This window comes from Rhagoletis pomonella, unplaced genomic scaffold (assembly GCF_013731165.1).
Source record: "Rhagoletis pomonella isolate Grant_MI unplaced genomic scaffold, Rhpom_1.0 Rhpom_scaffold_00013, whole genome shotgun sequence".
Taxonomy (NCBI): domain Eukaryota; kingdom Metazoa; phylum Arthropoda; class Insecta; order Diptera; family Tephritidae; genus Rhagoletis; species Rhagoletis pomonella.
In genome coordinates, this window is record NW_023458567.1 from 6624214 (window position 1) to 6644734 (window position 20521).

The following is a 20521-nucleotide window of genomic DNA, read 5'->3' on the forward strand; positions in this document are numbered from 1 at the left end:
TCGGCAAAAATCGGTTAAGCGGTTACAGCGGCAATAAAGAATTTTGTATTAAATTTTTTTTTACTTTTATTTGCTTAATTTTATAGTTGAAACATAATTTGGTATAAGGCTCCATGAGATACTTTATCAATTTATACCAGTTTTTTATTCAACATTTATTTTGTTTTCCATATACATATATAATTACCCAAAAATATCTACGTAAAGACATATTTCAAAGTAAATCAGGTTTTATGCCAACTTATACCAATTTTATAGGTTTTCTTAGTACATTTGTTTCAATGCCAAAAAGGAAACATTGCAAAACAGATTGCGTTGCAGAGCTGTTCTCTTGCCAAGGGCACCTAGTACTTAACACTCAAAGCAAAATTTTTGTTCGTTCTAGTGTCGCGCCAACCGACAGACACACACCGTTTTTCTGCAATCAAATCCCTTCCTTCTTATTAAACAATTTCCTCCTGCTCTTCCTTCGCTCAGAAGCATACAAGTAATCATAAGCTATGCCATATTCCTGTGAAACCGCTTGCTATCCAATTTCCTGTCTTCCACGTCATTTTTCCTACTGAAATTGCTCAGTGTTTCGCAGTCTTTCCTTAACCGATATCTGTTCTCGTTGTCTTCTCAACGCTAAAATTTCATGCGAGCTGTGACGTCTCACCCACATGCATGCCAAAGTTTTCGTTGCTGCCTTCCTCTACTTTCCTAACTACTTTTAAAACTTGTATCCCTCGCCATATATGAATGTATTTATGTTTGTATTTCCCTTGCCACAATTTCCGCCACACCTTATCCAATCGCGCACACACAAACACTTGCGTGCCTAACTTTTTTCCACCAGCTCATTGACAAAGTTTCTTAAGCTTGCGTTTTTCTTAATATGAAAAAATTGTTTTAACTAAAAGTTGTTACTTTTTTTTGTTGTTTTAAGAGTACTCTAACAAACTTTAATAACATAACAACAGATTCTTGCGAAACAAAAAAAAAAAGTTACAAAAAGATGTACATTACAAAAAACTAAAGTATACGCACTAAATGGATGAAATGAAAAAAAAAAGTTTCGGCAGCAAGTGCAGCCATAAAATGCTTTTACGAGCGCAGAAGAAATAAAAGCATAGTGGAGTGAGAAAATGTTGGCTTGCCACATGACAAGCCGTATGGATAACTAACTATTAAGGTGATTGAAGTACAAAAACGAAATTGATTGAAAAAGTATGCTCATGTGGCACTATTTTCAAATTGCTTACACATACTTGCCACATACGCTATCGATATGACACTTATGTGTCAGATACTTTGAAAAGTTTAAATAAATGAATAATGCTTGCATGTTGAAGTGTAAAATGTACAATCACATATACAGAAAAAGTTGCAAATGGCGCAACGGATAAAAGAATTAAAAAGTGTGATCGTATTGAAATAACTTTCGGATTATCTTAAGTTTAAAACAATAGTAGGTACAAGGGTAGAATATGTTGAATAACTACGTTCTTTGTCTTAGACCAGTTTTGCTAATTAGACTAGTTGTAAAATCTTACCTTTAATTTAGACCAGTTTTGTGATTAGGAAGGGTAAGCATGTGTGTAAGGATAGTAAGTCTGAAAAAACGAGCTTCATTAGTTTCTACCACTTTTGAAGTTTATACCAGTTTTAAAAATTTACGACTAAGCATGTGTAATTGAAAATATGGCACTGGTATAAAGGCTTTGTATGCAAATACATAAAACAAATAGAATTTTTGCATTTAAAAAAAATCTTGCAACTGATACCAGTGTTCGATTATTGATAATTCAGCTTATTTGGTAGGTTCCAACTTCATACTAATTGACAAAACTTATTGAAAACAATTGAAAAAAATTACGCAAGCAAAAAATAATTACAAAAAAACTATACAGGCAAATAAAAGATTCGTTCAAAAAAGATTGGTAAACTGGGCAAATGGAAATTCCGCTTACCAAACCGCTTGGATAGAACTTCATGACTCGCAAAGAGTTGACTTATTAACTTTCTTTCAAATCTAAGAGTCAATTAATCAAAGAGATATTCTCTTCATTCTGGTGCCAAAAACATATGAAATCAAAAGTTACAAATTTTGCGAAATTTCTATAAATCTTGTCTGAAAGAGACTAAATTTTGAAGTTCTTTGGGAGACAAAATAAAAAACGCAAACTTTTGTGACTTCGCACGATTTTCTTTTTCGACCAGTTTCGACAAGTTATATTTCATATCAAAATTCTTAGTTAAAAAAAATGCATTTGAGACACACATTTTTTTGAAAATATTTATACCAGTTTTTTAAGACTTAAATCGTAAGATATTTAGAAAAAACAATCGACCAGTTTAGGTTAGTTCTAAAATTACGCCGAAGGTCTGTTAAATTATTAAGAAATATTTTTCAGTCCAAACGGCAATTTTACCAAATTTATACCAGTTATTTTTCAAGCCTTGCAGCATTGAAAACTATAAGAATTTGGGTAAGTTTAAACCACTTTTTTACATTTCGACCAGTTTATACCAGTTTTTTTAATACATCAAAAATCTTCAATATGATCAAAAATTGTGCTGATTAAATAAAAACAATTTTGAAAAAACAATCTACACCATTATTTTCTATACCCCTTAAAGAAAAATATATAAATTTGAGCTACCACGTCTAAAAATTTGTAACACACAAATGTTATAATCTTCAATTCATTTTGGCTTTTCGCATCGTCTTCATCTGCATTGCACGCATTCATACATTTTCACTAATTACCCAATTACACTCGCTTACGTTCACTTCGAGGTCTTATTAGTACGTATTTTTTATGCCATTCATAAGCTTTTCAGATTCTCTCTAATACCTTTAACAAACCCCTTCTTTGGTTTCGCAACATTATAATATTTTCAGGCACATTTTGAAACGTCCCAGCAACCAAAGCGGTAGTACCTTACAAAATGTGATTTAATTAGACAACCGAAAAAAAAAACAACAAAGGCAAACAAATACTTACATAAATAAATACGTATGAGAAAACAAAAATGTGCTTAAGTGATTGCGGTGCGTGCATGCACACGCCTTTTTGGTTGTAGCCATGAAAACGAATAGCGCGGTTGAAGGTTGCACGCCAATGTTGTAACATATGGTTGGCATGACGAAGACTTAAGCGCGCGTTACATAAAGGGAAGCTCATTAATGTTTTCCCTTTCATTTAGTGCCATCAGCGTGGAAGACCTTTGTCGCTTGCCTTCCAACATTTCGCTTCCCACATTGCTCGCGAGAAAACCTGCTACCAAAATGCGCATATGATAAAGTTTCATTTCTTATGAATCATTTCAATTAGGTTGCCTACTTAAAGGCTGTCTATTATGTAAAATATTGTAGAGTTGTACATGTGCTTGAAGTACCACTTTACGGCCAACATGCGGGCAATATACATATGTGTCGGGACGTGTAAGATTGTTGTATGCGTGGTTTATGCGCCGCTTCAAAATGAATTTTAATTATATTATTTAATTGGTTGATGTGCTGTCATGCCCGAAAGTATGCAACAATTTTTTAATAGCTATTAAATGAAGCTGTTTGAGATGTTTTCCAACATGTTTTAAGTTAGTGGAAAATAAGAAGCTTAGCGCGTTTTTTGTGCCACTACTCCTCTATATCATCACTCTATGTACTCCCCAGCATTTTTCCCCCTTCGCCATAATCCACAATTTCTTTCCTTTCGCGCATTACTTTCCCACCATCAATCCAACCGATTGCGTAATGCACTTCGGCCACTCAACTTTTAACTGCATTTGCCAGCTCAACTGACGGGCATATATCTCGAAGAGTACTCTTGCCTTTCAACTACACACATTTCTTTCGTTCTTTTTTAAGCGCTCAGCATTTTTCGTTACCCTCCCGCTCCATCGCTGCATGAACGCTTCGTTGATCAACTTAAGACAACCAAACTTCATGCATGTTTAAATAGCTGTAGAAGCGCCTTCGTATGGCTTACACTTTATGCTGTTTCCTTTGCCCCCTCTCTGCATACTCTAGTCGCCTTTACTCTTCTTATATGGGGCCTTATTTACTTTGACTCTTACTCTTTGTCACCTCCCGTTCGCTCCTCTTCCCATTCACCACAATATTGTGGCTTTTCATGTGTTCACATTCGCTTGACTGCTCATAAATTTTGCTTGGCCGCAATGCATGTTCGCCATTTTGGCTTTTTAGCATTTCCAGCATGGGGCATACTTTCAGGCTTTCGCACTACTGACGTTGTATGCCTGGCCGACCACTAGGCGAGTAATGAAATGTTGTAAGTGGCTCTGCCACTAATCAGCCAATTTTTGCGGCACATCGTTGGTTTTTTCACGGTTGATTGGATTTTCTAGTCGCAAATCGACGCTTGTTAGTGGTTAGTTGAGTGGATTGTAGGCGGGGTGTAGGCGATGGCACATTTGGAAAATAAACTAGATTTGTCCTAACTAAGATTGCATATTTTGTGAATTTAGGTGAATTTAAAAAAATTTAGTTTATAAATTTGAGAGCAAAGAGAACTTTATACCAGTTTTTTGAAAGTTTTAAAATTGTCACTCAAATAGTAAGGAATGGGAATGAGTTGTTGTGTCTAGTCATATAAGTAATATGTGAGAGATTTACACAGGTGACTCCATTAAAAACGTAAAAAGGTGAGGCAAGTTTAGAAAACTTTGGCAGCCCGTTGAACAAGATTTTCTCATTTATACCAGTTCTGACTCAAATACGCAACGTAGTTTTAAATAAAAATAAGAATTAATATAAGAAATTCTTACAAATAAAGTATATACGTGAAAAAAATTTTGCCTTTTTAGGAAAAAAAATTTATACCAATTTGTGGCATAAATATAAAATTTGAAATTGAGTGCAGTACTTACTGCCCATTTGCTCAGGACCAATAGATTTCAGCGTAATTTTGTCTAAAAAATATACCAGTTTCTGGTATAAAGTAAACATTTCATTTTTTATAGCCCATTGCTATTTGCCGATTTACTTAAGGCCAAAACACTTGTCGAGAACTACTCCATATGGCTGTACTAATTTCGACCAGTTTATTTTTGCACAAAAAAATCTAAAATCACACTACTAGGGTGGCTCTTAAATGCAGGAAACAAACTTTACATCAGATTTTCTAAGCCTCAACCCCTACGTCGATGTTACAATAGTCGAAGATATCACATATGAATTTTGCTCCCGATTCAGGGGGCAAATTTCAGATTACCCTGTGAAGGCGTCTTAACCGTCTTTAAATGTGGCCGTGGTATTATCGATTGATTGGGTGGGACGGAAAAAATCGTGCATTTGATTGTATACGCATAAAATCCGGATTTTCGGATATCCGGTTAATATTCGTTCATTTTGTTATCCGAATATTCCGATTTTTTAATCAGATATTCGAACTTATTTACTAAGCTTGGTACTGCAAACCTTGCTACCAATTACATATGTATTTATCTGAAAATTTTAAATTCGACTAGGAGAAATAAATATGCCCACAAAACCTAAAAACAGAAATATTTATGACGAAATTTTATGAAAAATTTTAGTAAAATATTTTCTACCAGTTTCTGGTATAAAACAAGAATGCATTTTTCTACACGATATTTCATTGCTAAACAACTATTTTCCCAAAACAATATGTCCACAACATCTTAAAAAGGGCTGCCCTTATTTCGACCAATTTATTTTTTCTATCAAAATTTTACGAAGATTGAAAGTTTGCAGTGAATTTGCACAGAAATCAAAGAATCAAATTATACCAGTTTCTGGTATAAACACAAATTATTTTTTAACAAATATTCCGGAACAAACTTATTATGCTGACATTTTTTCAAACGTCACTTATTACCATTCCTTCATAGCTAACTTCGAATTTCCAATCTATTTTCCATTTCAGATGAATTTTGCGAAGAGTATCCACATAATCTCATGCCGACGCCCGGCTATTGGATTGAGTGTTCACGCCAGAAGATCACACTACCCACACCGCATACCATTTGGGATGAGAGCGATTCAGAGCACGAAGACGTGCGAGCGGGCAGTTCTAGCGATGCATACCTCGAAAGAGAATGCAGTGATCTGTACGAGGACGATGAGGACTCTGAAGCGACGCCAAGGTGAGCTCGTGAAGAAATAGAGAGTAATATATGTATGTATGTATGTAGTAGCACCCCGTAGTCGAAACTCGCCAAAGACAAGCAAAAGACTAACTCTCACAATAAATATTCGACCAATTTTTTAAGTGGCGCTATAAATTTTTTGATTTTTGCTGCTAAAAAAAATCTAAAAAAAAGAGAGAAAACAGAAGTTTTTAATATACCAATATTTTGTTTACCTTCCCCAACCTATGCTGCCACATAAACTCCTGCTCACACAATCACACACATGCAAACACTGTTTCGTTGCCAACTCCCGTTCATCAACACACCTTGCCACACACGCAAATTTTCACACATACATCCGCACACATTCGTTGAACAATTTTATACGAATGTTTAAGTCCTAGGAAAAAGACAACCATCGAGGAACAATGGGATCAACAGGGTGCATTCGAGCTCATCTCCGTCGAACAGGAGACATACGAGAAATATTTTTACGGCACCGAACATTGGAATTATTTTACCAGCGACGAGGATCTCGGCCCAGTCATACTCTCTATCAAGCAGGAGACCTTGAATGGACGTGATCAATTTCGTATATTGGTACGCGCCGGCTCGTATACGGTGCACGGACTGATACCGGCTTCGTGTGTATTCGCCGATAGGTGAGCCGATGGAGAAGAGAGAGAGAGGAAGGGGTGATTCAAGTAGTGATTGAAAATTCTCACGATTTTTTTGCAGATATAACCGCGAAGAAGTAGTTAGGTCGTTAGGCAAGGAAGTGAATTTAAATCCACCATTAACATTAGGACAATTACCCGATACGCCTGAGGAGCTACTCAAATTAGATCAGGTATGAGTTGTGTGAGAGAGCGAAAACAAAGATCAACAATGAGAGAGAAGCAAGGTTGTGAGGGTATAATTTTGAAGAGCGTCGAAAATCGAGTCGCTTGAAATTTCTCTCCCATTTGATGCTTTAGGAGAAGTTTTACCCTTAATTCACTCATTCTCAACGCCCACAGGTTTTTATAAAATCGGAACTGAAAGTTGGCGTTATCTATGTGAAAGAAGATCAATATTCGGAGGAGCAAATTTTAGACAATAACGAAAATTCCATACTCTTCGATGAATTCCTAACGCTACTCGGCGATCGTGTGCGTTTACGTGGTTTCGACAAATACAAAGGTGGCCTTGATACGGTGCATGATCTGACAGGTTAGTTTGAATAAGAAATAATTAACACAAAAAAAACGATCAGGCAAATTTCTTCTATTCTATTTTTCACGCTCCGCACACCCATAGGTCTCTATTCGGTTTACACCAATTGGCGTAACATTGAGATTATGTTTCATGTATCCACTCTCTTACCCTACGAGAAGCATGACCCGCAAAAGCTACAACGCAAACGACATATAGGCAATGATATAGTCTGTGTTGTTTTCCTAGAAGCGGATAATACGCGCTTTAGTCCTGCCTGCATAAAATCTCATTTCCTACATACGTTTATACTGGTAAGACATATATGTATGTTACTCACCTGTGCTCATCTGCTCTGCGTTGCGCCGCATTCACTCTTTCCTCTTTTATAATTCAATTTCACCGCCGGCAGGTGCGAGTCTCGGCTCGAATTAAACACAAACCGACGCGCTATGAGGTTTCGGTGGTGACGCGCGATGAAGTCGGCGCCTACAAACCGTATCTCTGGGAGCAGTCCGTGTTCGAGAAGGGGCCAATGTTTCGGTGAGTATGCGACTTTTAGCACACTTACTTTTTTACCCATTTATTTTTCACTAATTTTTTTTATCATTTCGTCACTCACTTTTCATTCATTTTCTCACTAATTTTTTCGCTTATTTTTTACTTATTTTTTTAACTTTTCTTGCTCACTTTTTCTAATTTTTTCCCCCTTTTAGGCATTTTTTGCTCAATTTTATATTTCACTCATGCTCATTTTGGCTCACTCATTTTGATCGCTAATCTTCTCACTTTCCTTCTCTTTTTCCTCTTTACAGCGAATGGCTACTCACGAAAATTGTCAACGGCGAGCGCGCTTCGTATTCGGCACCGAAATTTGCCCGCATGCAAGAACGTACACGCTCACAAATGCTTGAGGATTTGGTGATGAATTTATCGAATCACGCGGAAACCGGACAGATACCGAAACCGTACCGTAGGGGCTCGTGGCGACCCATCGGTGAGGATGAATATAACAAAATGTTGCATGCAAGAGTTTTAGCCCATGGGACGGCCACACCGCAATCGTCGTCAGAGGGCGTTGATGTGTGCTGTGTTAATCTCGGTTCCAAGCATAGTATGTAGGCGTTGAGTTGAGCCTCCCCCCCCGACAAACAATTTGCGAGACCCTCCTCGTGTTCAAAGATATACATTACCTGAAATTTAGAAAAAAAATTAAAATTAATTTTCCAAGTTGCTTTTTTTCCAGCAAAAGTTATACTTAAATTTTTATAAATTCTAAATTCGTGCATTTTAATTAGCAATTGGCGTGTAGGTCCAAGTAAATGTGTGGTAGTATGAGTAAGAATTAACCATTTTAATGTTGAATTGGCAAGAGTTAATTTAGATCCTCAGTTTGCGTTTAAATGCTTGAAACTAACTTATTTTAAATGTTGTTGGGACAAAATAATACTGGAATCGAAATTTTGTTATTTAACACATTAGCTCACCTATTTATACCCATTCACAATGTCGACCAGTTCAATTCCATGCGCTTAAAATGCTTGCACCCAACTGTTTTTAACTATTAAAACAACAAGGAATAGATATGTTCAGAGCTCCCATTTTTTAAACCTGCTTACACTCATTTATGTCAGTTCCTAATTAAAATTTATTTTTACGAAGAAAATTCGCATTTTTTTTTTAAATTGGCTAATATTTATTTTCGACCAGTTTGAATTGCTGTTGTGGAAAATCGCATTAGTAACAGATTGCCAGTGTAAAACCAAAAATTTATTATTTTCTACGTTTATACCACTTCCAAAAATTGGTGTAAGTTTTTCCCATTTCAAACAAGGTAGCCTATTTTATTAAATAATGAAAAATTGTAGTAAATTTGTGTTGCTAGGACCGGAATTTCACATTTTATGGCTTATTTGCTAAGAAATAATTTTCGACCAGTTCAAATGAATACGTTTGAAACGATTTTAATTCATATGTTTTCAATTTATACCAAAATAAAGCTATTTTAAAGCTAATTTCATACATTTAGCTTATTATTTGCTGCATTTGTTTAGACCACTTCAAAAATTTTGTGTAAGTTTTTGTTTACGCATCAATGGCAAATCGAGCAACCAAATCATACAGGCCCTGATAGTTTTTTTAATTTATACCAACTGACACTTGAAATTTCTAAGGAGTTTTACTAAATTTTGGCCACTTCTGAACTAAGTAATCCAGCTGAAATTATTGAGGCAGGCATATTTTTAGCAACCAAAGGCAAGAACATTGGAAGTACATCTTTTCATTTTATGCCAGTTTATGTTCACCTGTACACTTTTCATATTGGAGCACAAGAAATAGATTTTAAACACATACTAGTCTTTCTTCCAACTTTATACCAGTTTTCAAAAGTTCGTTCACTTTGTATTATACATAACTGTTTCCTGCCTTACAACATATGTCTTAACCTCCACGTCACTTTCTTTTTATACCAGTTTATACCAGTTTGGTTTACACTCAGATTTTTCCCTTCTGAACCTATTTCAACAATTTGGTAATTTTTCTTGTCTTAAATGCTGCCATTACACACTCAAATCCTCAAATTTACACTGTCATCAAAGAAAAATGTTTTGACCTTTCGCTGCCATAGCCTATCCTTATCCCACAGCTCATGGGCTTACATTGAAACGAAATTTACGCATGCCAGAAAATCAATTTGATCTCAAACCTTTTACCTACTCGCATCACCGAACAACTACATATGTATGTATGTATGTATGTACGTGCGGCTGCTTGCGTACTAATTGGCATTGCATTTTAATCAGCTTAAGCTCGGAACACTTTGACGACAGCAAGCGACAAGCAGCATCTGTCAAATTTTAAATACACACGTTCTTACGGACACAATTATTTTGACGACAGCACGACATCTTGGCTGCAGGACTGCAATTGTCGACGTCGCCAAATTAAATCTATTTCTAATTTTGCCGGCGACAATGAGTAGATGTAGTGCTGCAAAATTAAATTGTCGCAAAATTAATCACATATTCTTGATTGTTCATGTTTTTCTTATTTACTTAAATAAAAATACACAATTTGTGAAATAAATATACCGAAATGTCAAACTTTAAAATCAGCTGTTTGCTATGTCGCTGAGGTCTTCAAAATGTTTAAGAAGCTGGCTTCAAGGCGACATTTGTCGACAAAATGATGTCGCTGTCGTTACGTCGTGAAGTTGCAGTCGTCAAAGTGTTCTGAGCTTTAGTGTGAGGCTCGCTGCAAGCAGCAGTATTGGCAAATCAAATGTCGATATTTCACATTTAATCCTGACAGAGGCACAGAAAAAGTACGAAATATTCTTCACTTGCACAAACATACAGCGCTGTAGTGATAAATTAAGGCTTGTTCAATCGCTTGTACATACATGGATTGCCTACAATGGTTAATAGTTGTATGCGTCACTTGTTTTGCAATTGTTTTCTTATGCGTATGCGTTTGAGGCGTTAAACATTACGACCAACAATTTTAAGGGACAGAGAGAAAGAGTGCTGCCAAACTCATTCTTAAATTAAGGAAATACACAAATGAATATTGCTATCTACTTTTAGGCGCACTCAAGCTTTTACATTTAGTATGACCAAAAAACTCTTTATCAATTACAAGCAATCTATTTAGGCGATTTGCTTGAGGCCGTTGGGGTGAAAAAAAAAATCGAAGCCCGGATGGCGATAGTTAGTTTAGCCGGCAGCAAGGATGTGTCGAAATTTAACTAACGCCTAAGTGTGTACCTTGCTTGGTATGTAAGCATATTGTGTAGGCTAAGTGGGCGCGGAGGTGTGTGAGAGCTCAAATAGGGGGATGGCCTTTGCATTAAGCATATCAGCAGTTAAGCATCTAGGACCAGCACCAAGACCACGACCAGCACCACCACCGTTTTGTATATGTACATTTATTTTGTGGAGTTGCGTAAGCGTCCATGTGTATGTGAGCATTTCTTCCGCACTCAAGGGTTTTAGCGTACGCTTGTAAGACTCTCGCGGCATTGCTGCTTGTAACATCAACACATTTTGTATTATCATACATATATCAAATTGTGATTTGTTTGTTCTTTTCTTCTCTGGTGATTTGTATGCATTTGTAACGAATACTATCGCGTAGGATAACCGCTCGCTACCTGTCGATTTTTCTTCGATTTTTAGCTTTAACACGCATGGCTTGGCATGTGTTCGACCAAAAATTGTGTTCAAGCGCTGTTAAGTATACATTTAAATACATATGTAAATGTATTTGTTGTATGTATGTAAATGCCTGCGTAGGTAAGCCAAATCACTATAGCGTATCAAACAAATGCCTGCACACTCACTTACAACCATCAAAACAAATTGTTTATTACTTTAGCATACAAAATGATAAATAAAAGTGTATTTGATTATGGGTAAGAGCGATTTTCCGCCTTTTTGTTACCGAACGAAAAAACAGCAACAAGGAACTTAGACCACTAAGCAATTGTTTTTCTTTGGAGATACATACGTATGGATGATATACATATACATGTGCTTTTGTTTTCAATAGGCAAATAAACTCGTCTATCAGTGTTTAATTTCATATGCCTTGAATTTAATTTTTTACGCTTTTTTAGTTTATAGCAGAATTTTGGCACCAGTTTCGAGCTCTTGAAGTTATTTTTTACTTTTTTGCGTTTTATACCTTAGACTAGTTTATACTAGTTTTATTTGTATGCAGTTTTTTTATGATTTTTCCGTATTTATTGGATTCCAAATACATTTTTCTTTGCAAAATAAAACCACAAAGCATATCCTTTTGCTGCCGGCTGAGTCTAGCTTTGTACCAATTTTCAAAAAAAACGTGCTACTTCATAATTTCCAACTTATCTGTTCAGTTCTCTAGCATTTTATTTTTTACACCAGTTTATACCAGTTTCATTTTTATGCAGTTTTTGCTTTCTGTACTAATTTCACGTATTTCGCATGTATGCGTGTAATACCAGTTTATAATACATGTATGCATGTAATACATGTTTATACCAGTTTTCCATTCAAGAAGTTTTCGCTGTGTGAACTTATTTCAACTGTTTGGCATGTGTCAACTTTACCATAACATTTTTTTTTATACCAGTTTATACCAGTTTTCCTTTCAACCAGTTTCTCAACTCAACTCAACTTTACCATAACTTTTTACGTTTTGAACAGTTTATACCAGTCTTCATTTGCATTATTGTGCTTTTAGTACTCATACGAAATATTTTGCAAGTTTTTCTTCTTAAGACCATGCATTTCTTCGCTCTATGAACTCAGTAACTACATATGTATTTCATACGCCACAGTTGTCTGCCTAAATAATTCTACATACTGACTACATACAATTAGGAATTACAAGATTAAGTCAAAGCTTTGAAGTTTAGTAAAAAAAAAATTCCTATGGGAACTCTGACGCCATTGAAAAGGGGCGTAAAGCTCTCTGTCTGAGCTAAAAAAAAAACTGTTATAAATGACCATAAGTATCTCAAGAAAACCCGCCTGTTGTGCGTTGCCGCATCTTGTGTCAAAAAATGGCGTTCGAGCCAAAGCCATGTGTTGTTTTCTTTAGAACAAATATAAACAAAGCAGATATCGCGCGTACATACGATAACTCATTTGTTTGATGACCTTAAGCACACCGTCCTGGTAGTCTCGACATTCTACGGCTAGTGTTCTTTGAAGTACAATCACACAATCCGCTTTCTTTTTATTGTATACGATGCCGCTACATTTCGTCTGCCATAAAATATTAGCGTGCGAAAATACCATCAATCATACAGAGATTTTGTTAGAATTAGGCGGTTGCGCTAAGTCTAATGATGTTTTCAAGTGAGTGTGGCAGTTAGCGAGTGAGTGAACGAAGGAGTGAGTGTACGATAACAAAAGGCATATGTTGATGAAAGGATGTGGGAGTACCACATCCTAGTCAACACCAACTGTGGTTAACGGGTAAAAAAGTGAGACAAAAAAGGAAAATGATATTATGCGCATTATAAACTACATAAAGAACTAAAGAAGGAGCAAAAATGTGTCAAAAGATATATAAGATTAGGAAACTTTATGAGAATACCCGGCCATTTTATTTAGTACAGCCAGAGATTTTGTAATCAACGTTTTTTCTGACTTCTGTCGCACCAAGCTAAAGTTAGACATGTCTAATCTCCTAACAAAGATTCAGATAAGGGTTTTACAGTCTTCATACCTACGAAATATCTGCCAAAGCTCATATTTTTTAATAGATTTAATCATTGACAGATTTCAAAGTTTTCACAGGCGCAATTTTTATTCTATAACCAACATTTTTTACCTTGTTAGGCACTAGAAATCAGTGATATCATTTCTAGTCGATTAAATCTATACCTGATTCTCGTAATCAGGGTTGGTACCTCACGTAAGCGATTGCGTAGCAAAAAACCAGAAAAGTCGTACTAAAAAATAAAAAAAAACGTAGCAAAAGATAAAAATTGGTTATTACTTTTTTAAATTCAAATGAAGTTTAAAAACAAACCATAACATTATGTAATTATACATTATGACTTTTCACAAAAAAATAAAAATAAAAAAATTAACGCCCGTTTTTATAAATGGAAATTGTTAAACGAGAAAAAAACACAAAAGACCGGCGGCAAAAATATTTAAAAAAATCAGTGGGAATTTTTAGCTGCACAGCACATTGTTGGTTAACCTAAAATTTCATGGGCTATAAAACTGCATACCCAACAATTTTCTAAAAATTCAGAGTAAAAAGTTCGAAATTCGGACGACAATGTTTTGAATTTTTCTAAATTTTGTATACAGATTGAATCCTTGATTTTTATGGACTTAGTTAAAGCGTAAAATAGCAAAAAAAATGAATACTTGAAAAACACTTTGAATGTAAAAAAAAAATCACTAAGCATTTTTTTGAGTCACTGTATTTGTCTATAATAACTCCAGTAGAAGTTTTTTAAATGATGATCAAGTTTTGTTGTTGTTTTTTTTTTATTCGGTGGCAACCCTGTCGGTGGTGCCAATTTTTGCCGCAGATGCTTCTTGCACAGTTTGCAGTAAGAGTTTACATTTAGATCTTGACATTTCTGAAATTATAGTGATTTATAAAAAGTTGCTGCCTATAAGTTGAATGAAATATAAAAAACGTAGTAGAACTAGTCAAAAGTGTAGTGGGGTAGCAAATTTTAAAGTTTTTGAAAAATCGTAGCAAATTTACTGCAATCGCAGCAAAGTACCAACGCTGCTGGTAAGAGATGTAATTTGTAAATCCATAATAGGTCAATCAAAAACTTTGGAATCGATGATTTACTGACTTCAGCAAAATTTTTCATATTGAGAATTGGAAAAGAGGAGCTTAGCTAACACGATGCATATTTTAGGCTGTTCGATTTGGAAATAGCGAAGAAACGCATTTTCTTTAAATACCAGTCTTTGGCCCTTACAAATAAATTCGCAATATTTGTTGAAGGAATACCATTGGAAGCCTAGAAAGCCGGTGTAAGAGAGGAATGTGTCTTAATGGGTTAATGATTTGAGTGAATTGAGGAACTCATTTTTTACTACCTTAAAACTAGAAGTGGTCCCCCAAAATTCACTCTTTCACATAATTTTAAAGCAAAGTATCGCAAGGCATACTCTCACAATAAACAGTTGTTATCATTTATTTTCTTAAAGCAGTTGAGAATTCCTTTGTTATGCTAAGTCTGCGAATGAAGTAACTAGTAAAATGTAACAATCTATTTTTTTCATCTTCCGTAGCATACTTTTTGGCGAACTTTTTGCTAATCTAACAAGTAAGGTCTGAGAAGCTTAGAGAAACCTCTAATGAGTTTGAAAATCTTGGGAAAATAAATGTATGAGTAACAGGTTTACCTAAAAATATGCAACATTAAAGCCCTCAGGCGCATAAAAGGTGCATATTTCCGGGCCCATCTTTTAGTAAAAAGAAATTAGTTTAAGATGTCTGAGAACTAACTGCTGCTTTTGAAGTATTGGCTGGTATTTTTTCACTGCTAAAATAGTCACAAATGAAGGCAAAACTGCGCAAGTAGACATCATTGCCATTGTATGCTTCTGCTACGTTCTCATCTTCATTAAAATTTAACTAAGCAATTCCATCTCCCTAAAGAATTGATAAACTCAAAGGCTATCAGTGAACGCTGCATAGATAACTTTTTCTCGGAAGTCTTCCTCTCGGCGTCATCACTTCACACAAGGTTTACTATCACTTTACTTTAAGTTCATTTCCAGCTATTTACCCTAAAACTAATACATCGTTGTACACAACCAGCATATAAACAAGGAAACCACATCATTTGTTGGAGCATACTTTAATAGAATACTTGCTGGTAGATTTTCGAGCTTAAGTAAATCTCAAACTGCCAATCGACATTGAGTACTTGAGCTTAAGAGCCAAATCGAATGGTACTCAGACAATATGAGAATAGCAAGACAATTAACTCTTTCTCCCCCCAAACTGCGCAACCTATGGCTTAGTAAATATATGTATGTGAAAGGTATTTGAATATGTATGCAGAATGCCGTAAGAATCTTTGAATAGCTAAATGAGCACTGAGTAGGTCACTAAAGCTTGTGGCATTTCTTGGGCAACAAGCGAGCAACCGCAACGAAAAAGAGTAGGCGCGAGAGACAGATGGAGATTAGGAGGGCTAGCGAATGTGTGTATAGACTTTTCAAGGATTTAACGAGTGACATCAAAGCATAGATTGCACTACATAAAATTCAAGTGTATGTAGAAAATGGTGATGAAGCGCTTGAAAAGTGAATAAATGTTTGAAGGGAAATGTTGGAGTACAGCGTGCGAAATGTAGTGGAATAAAGTGAATACTTTTTGCTTCAGAATTTTACGATTTAATTGTGAACATGCTTTCTACATACTTCGATAGCACTACGAGTAAATGTCCCACATACTTATAACGCAGCTGCTAAGAGCTAAAATGCAGGCGTATGTGATTAGGTCTGATAGCGTTACGACGGCCGAATGCAAAAGCAGTTGTGTAAATATCAACAGTTTGGCATTTTAGCCAATAACTTTTTATATTAAGGTATAACGAACCTATGTACATACATAGTACGTTGGAGCTTGTGTGTCTACACATCCATGTTATACACTTATTTATACGCTCATTTGCTTGAGTGCCCCCCGAACAAAAAAAAAAGCAAAAACACTTTCTGCAAAAACTTCTACAAACTGTTATCACCCTTATTTATTTAATTTAATACAAATATATTTGAAGCAAGCACGCATGCATACTCTCAGGCGCGTTCGATACTTTCAGCAACGATTACTGGGTACACGCATACATACATATGTACAAACAGATATCCTGTAGGAAATGTATCCGACTATAAGTTAACTTGAAGTTGTGTAGAAAGGCACTAACTGTTACAATTATCTGTATATTTTGTTTGAGGAAAGCTAACTACATTTCTATGGCGATGGCCGCGAAATAGTCTAAATACTTTTGGGCATAAAATATAACTAAGAAAAAGCAATATTTTACTTTTTATTTTTTTTACTTGTTTATTTATTTACTTTATCTGACACTACATATTTGTTTACACATTCCCATATTCGAATTCCGGCAGACATAACCTCAAAATGATAATATACAATTTCAATTTTCATTTCAATTGTTCTGAATTCGAAAAAGTATTTGTGAAGTGCAGAAAAAAGTGCATTCAAACTAAAATTCGTATTATATTACTTACTGCATTACTTTTCAACTAGTTTCAAGTTAGCTTTTTGTGGTGAACAAAAAGTTATAAATTTTATCGAAATCCAAAAGAAAGCTAACAAGTGGGTTATTTTTTTATCAATTGTTCGTTTTTTTTTTGCAGGGTATGTATGAATACGTATGTATGCATGTCGTTTTCCACTACTGTCACGTGCACTGTCTGCTGCGCGTATCACTTACACTACTTTGGCATTGTTTTGTTATTTAAGCTGTTTTCGAAGCCCAAATCCCGAGCTACCCACCTAGCTACCTAAATCACCTGCTTTTGTCAACCGCTTTACTGCTACATAATACATATTTATTATATGTAGTTTTGGTTGCATCACCACTTTTTTGACAAGGAGTCCGCTTATATGTAGGTGGATACAGTGGATAATTGTGTGCGTGACATGTTTATCCTTGATTTTGCTTGGGGTATTATATTTCGTAATTGTTGCGATGTAGTTATCGTGAAGATTTTTACTCCACAATAAAAATTTTCCCAAGTTTCGGCAAGTTCTGTAATCATCGCATAAATTAAACACATAATTTATATAAAATATATTTAGTAAGTTTTTGAAATGAAAATGTTTGCAATTTTTTTTTTAACTTTTCTAAATTTTGTATAATTTTATTTTTTTTTTTGAAGTTATTTAAGTTTAGCATTTTAATTACTTGCATTTGAAAATATTTAAACTAAGTATTTTTCTTATAAAACATAAAAATATGTTTAGTCTCCATATACAAAAAATTGCAAAATTAAAAAAAAATTAATGGAGCTTTGCACAAAATCGCTAAAATAATTAGGTAATAATGTGATCTTGTATTTATACCATTCCCAAAACTTTCAAAATTCTTCAATATTCCATTTTTTTTTTTTTAATTTTATGCATATATACATACATGTATGTATTTTACGTAGTGTAAGTGCAAAGAACTATGATTCGATAAAAATTTAATATGAAAGGACCCACCAAACAATTTGTGTTGCCGGCAATAAGAAAACGTGTCGCCCTCGGAAACAAATTTATTGCCGGTAATATTGCCATCGAATCGATTTCCTATTACCGGTCGCTCTAAAACGTCCGCCGAAGGCAACTCGCCTGGGTGAGTCGTTTTCTTATTACCTGAATGAGTCCTTTTCTTATCGCTTTAGGCGATATTTGGAATAATTTTATTCTTCTTAATACTTCATTTATTTTTTTGTATACCAAATTGCAACTTACAATCGGAATTAATTAATTTTCTCGCTGTGAGACTTCCTATTTTTTCAATCTTGTCCTTGGACATAATTTAAATGCTTTTGGCCAATGCTATTGACGCCATATTCATAAGTTTCCGAATTTTTGAGAACTTTTTTTATTCAAAATTGACATGAACGAAGTGGTGTTGCCGATTTGTCACCACAGCAATAAATCGGTGAGTCGCCAATTTGTTGCCATTGACGATTGTTGCCTATTTTTCATGTTTTGCATGGTGGGGATACTTGTGAGTAGTGATCTGAAGAAGTTACGAACATTTTCCAATTTTTTTTTTATTTTCAAAATAACTAAAATTTAGATTTTTAAAAGGCTTTGCGAAAATTTTTTTGCTGATTAAACCAAATTTTTCCCTTTTTCAGATTTTAAAAGTTTAAATTTTTTTGAATTTTCCATAATTAAAAAAACTCAAAATTTTTGCTATGCGAAATACTTTGCAGATACTTTTTTAGGGTTTTTAAATACTTTGATATTTGAAGTTTTCATTATAAAATTTATAGATTAAATACATATTTTAATTTTTGAAGCTTCAGAATTCTTCAACTTATCGAATTAAAGGTTATTTAACATTTGGCTCAAAATTACGATTTAAATTCTTCGTACGTAAAGATTTTTGCTCAAAATTTGCAAAAAATTAATGATTTCAATGCTGTAATCGATTTATCTTTAACTGGCCGTTAGTCAGTAAATAAACCTTGGCGAGAAAAAATGTCCCCCTTTTTTTTTTTTTTTGCGTCCAAGGAATACTTAAGCCAAGTATTTGTACGCAGTTTTGGATCACCCTGTGTAGTATTTTAGCAATAAAAATTATATTATATTTTTACCTACTTTCACATTTTATTAATTTTTCATCACTTCTTGTACCTTTCGCTCTTTTTGAGGCTAGTTTATTTAACGCTTGCCAAAATTTCTTATGTATGTAGATCATATTTACCACTGTAAAACCCTTTGAGAAGTCGCAATGGAAGCCTTGCAATAAAAATTTGTGTGATAGTATTATAATTTTTGATTTTTTAAATTGTTTTAGAAGAAAACGATTTTTAAATAAACAAATTATAATAATTTAAAATTGCTAAATAGGTAACTTTTTTTAGTTCTTGGAATTTTTTTGCAAGAATTTACATACATATGTATATATATTTTAACCGTTTTTTTACCACGTTTTTGGACCATGTTTACCGATTTCTATAATTTTTTTAGAGGAAAGAAGTTACCTCACAGATGGTCCCATACTAATTTGATTTAAATCCGATCATCGCATTATGAAGAAATTAAAGAAAATCTTAAATTTTTATATGCGAATTGAATTCCGTTTTGTTTTTTGCTTAAAAATTACTTGCTTGTTGTTATTGCTTTTGAAAATGTTGTAAGAAGCGGAATTTGAAATTTTTGTGAAAATTTTAAAGTTAAAAAATTTTCATTTTTCTTCTTTTTTTTAATTCTTAGTTTTTATTTCTTTATTTTTATTATATATATATATATATTATATATTTATTTTTTATTTATTTCTTATTTTAATTCTTCAAAAATGGTTGACTGTTGAAATTTTTTAATTTGAGACTATGGAAAAAATCGTATTTTTTTTTAATTTTTGCCAGTTTTTTGGAGAAAATACATTTTTATTTTTATATATTTTATTTTTCTGGTATGTTTTAAGATTGCCTCTAACAAACGGCAGCAATCCCAATAAAATTGTTGAATATAAGTCTATAAAAACTTTACAAACATGTTTAAGTTATAATTGTTCTAAAAAATAAAAAATTCTTTAAAAATTTTCGACTTTTGGAAAGTTTTTGCATTTGAGACTTTTACGTACTTTTAAAAGGTTTATTTTTTTCGCGCATTTTTCGAAAATCGTTTTAAGGTCAGAATGAATCTTTTATTTTAAAGGAGCATATCTTTTAGATAAGAAAATTTTTTCTCTTTAGTTTTGTAGAAAATGTTCACCACCAAATTGAGGATTGAAAAGTCTTTGGTTTTTTGTTTTTTTTTGTTTTGAAGATTAGTTGAACTTGAACCTTTTCAATGACCCGCATGCGATGCTTGGAGCTTATCACAGCAACTAATAATTTTTCGGTGTGAATGAGTTAGAAAAAAATAGCAAAATTATTTCCCAAAATTGGAGAACCATAATTCTGTTTAACCTTAAAACTTGTACCCTCACAATCCTTTTATAACTGCACATAAAATTTTCCTAAAAAGCTATCTGAAACCGTCTAAG

General features: G+C 34.1%; 1 protein-coding gene across 1 annotated transcript in view; it reads left to right on the forward strand.

Annotated features, from left to right (window-relative positions):
- The window catches only part of LOC118748671, a 361645-nt gene that overhangs the window by 336674 nt on the left and 4450 nt on the right, over positions 1-20521 (forward strand). The window contains exons 10-16 of the mRNA XM_036483268.1: positions 5898-6117; positions 6501-6764; positions 6841-6952; positions 7122-7314; positions 7402-7610; positions 7709-7839; positions 8112-8293. Coding sequence (XP_036339161.1) covers positions 5898-6117; positions 6501-6764; positions 6841-6952; positions 7122-7314; positions 7402-7610; positions 7709-7839; positions 8112-8293 — 1311 coding nt within the window. The remainder of the gene's footprint in view (positions 1-5897; positions 6118-6500; positions 6765-6840; positions 6953-7121; positions 7315-7401; positions 7611-7708; positions 7840-8111; positions 8294-20521) is intronic.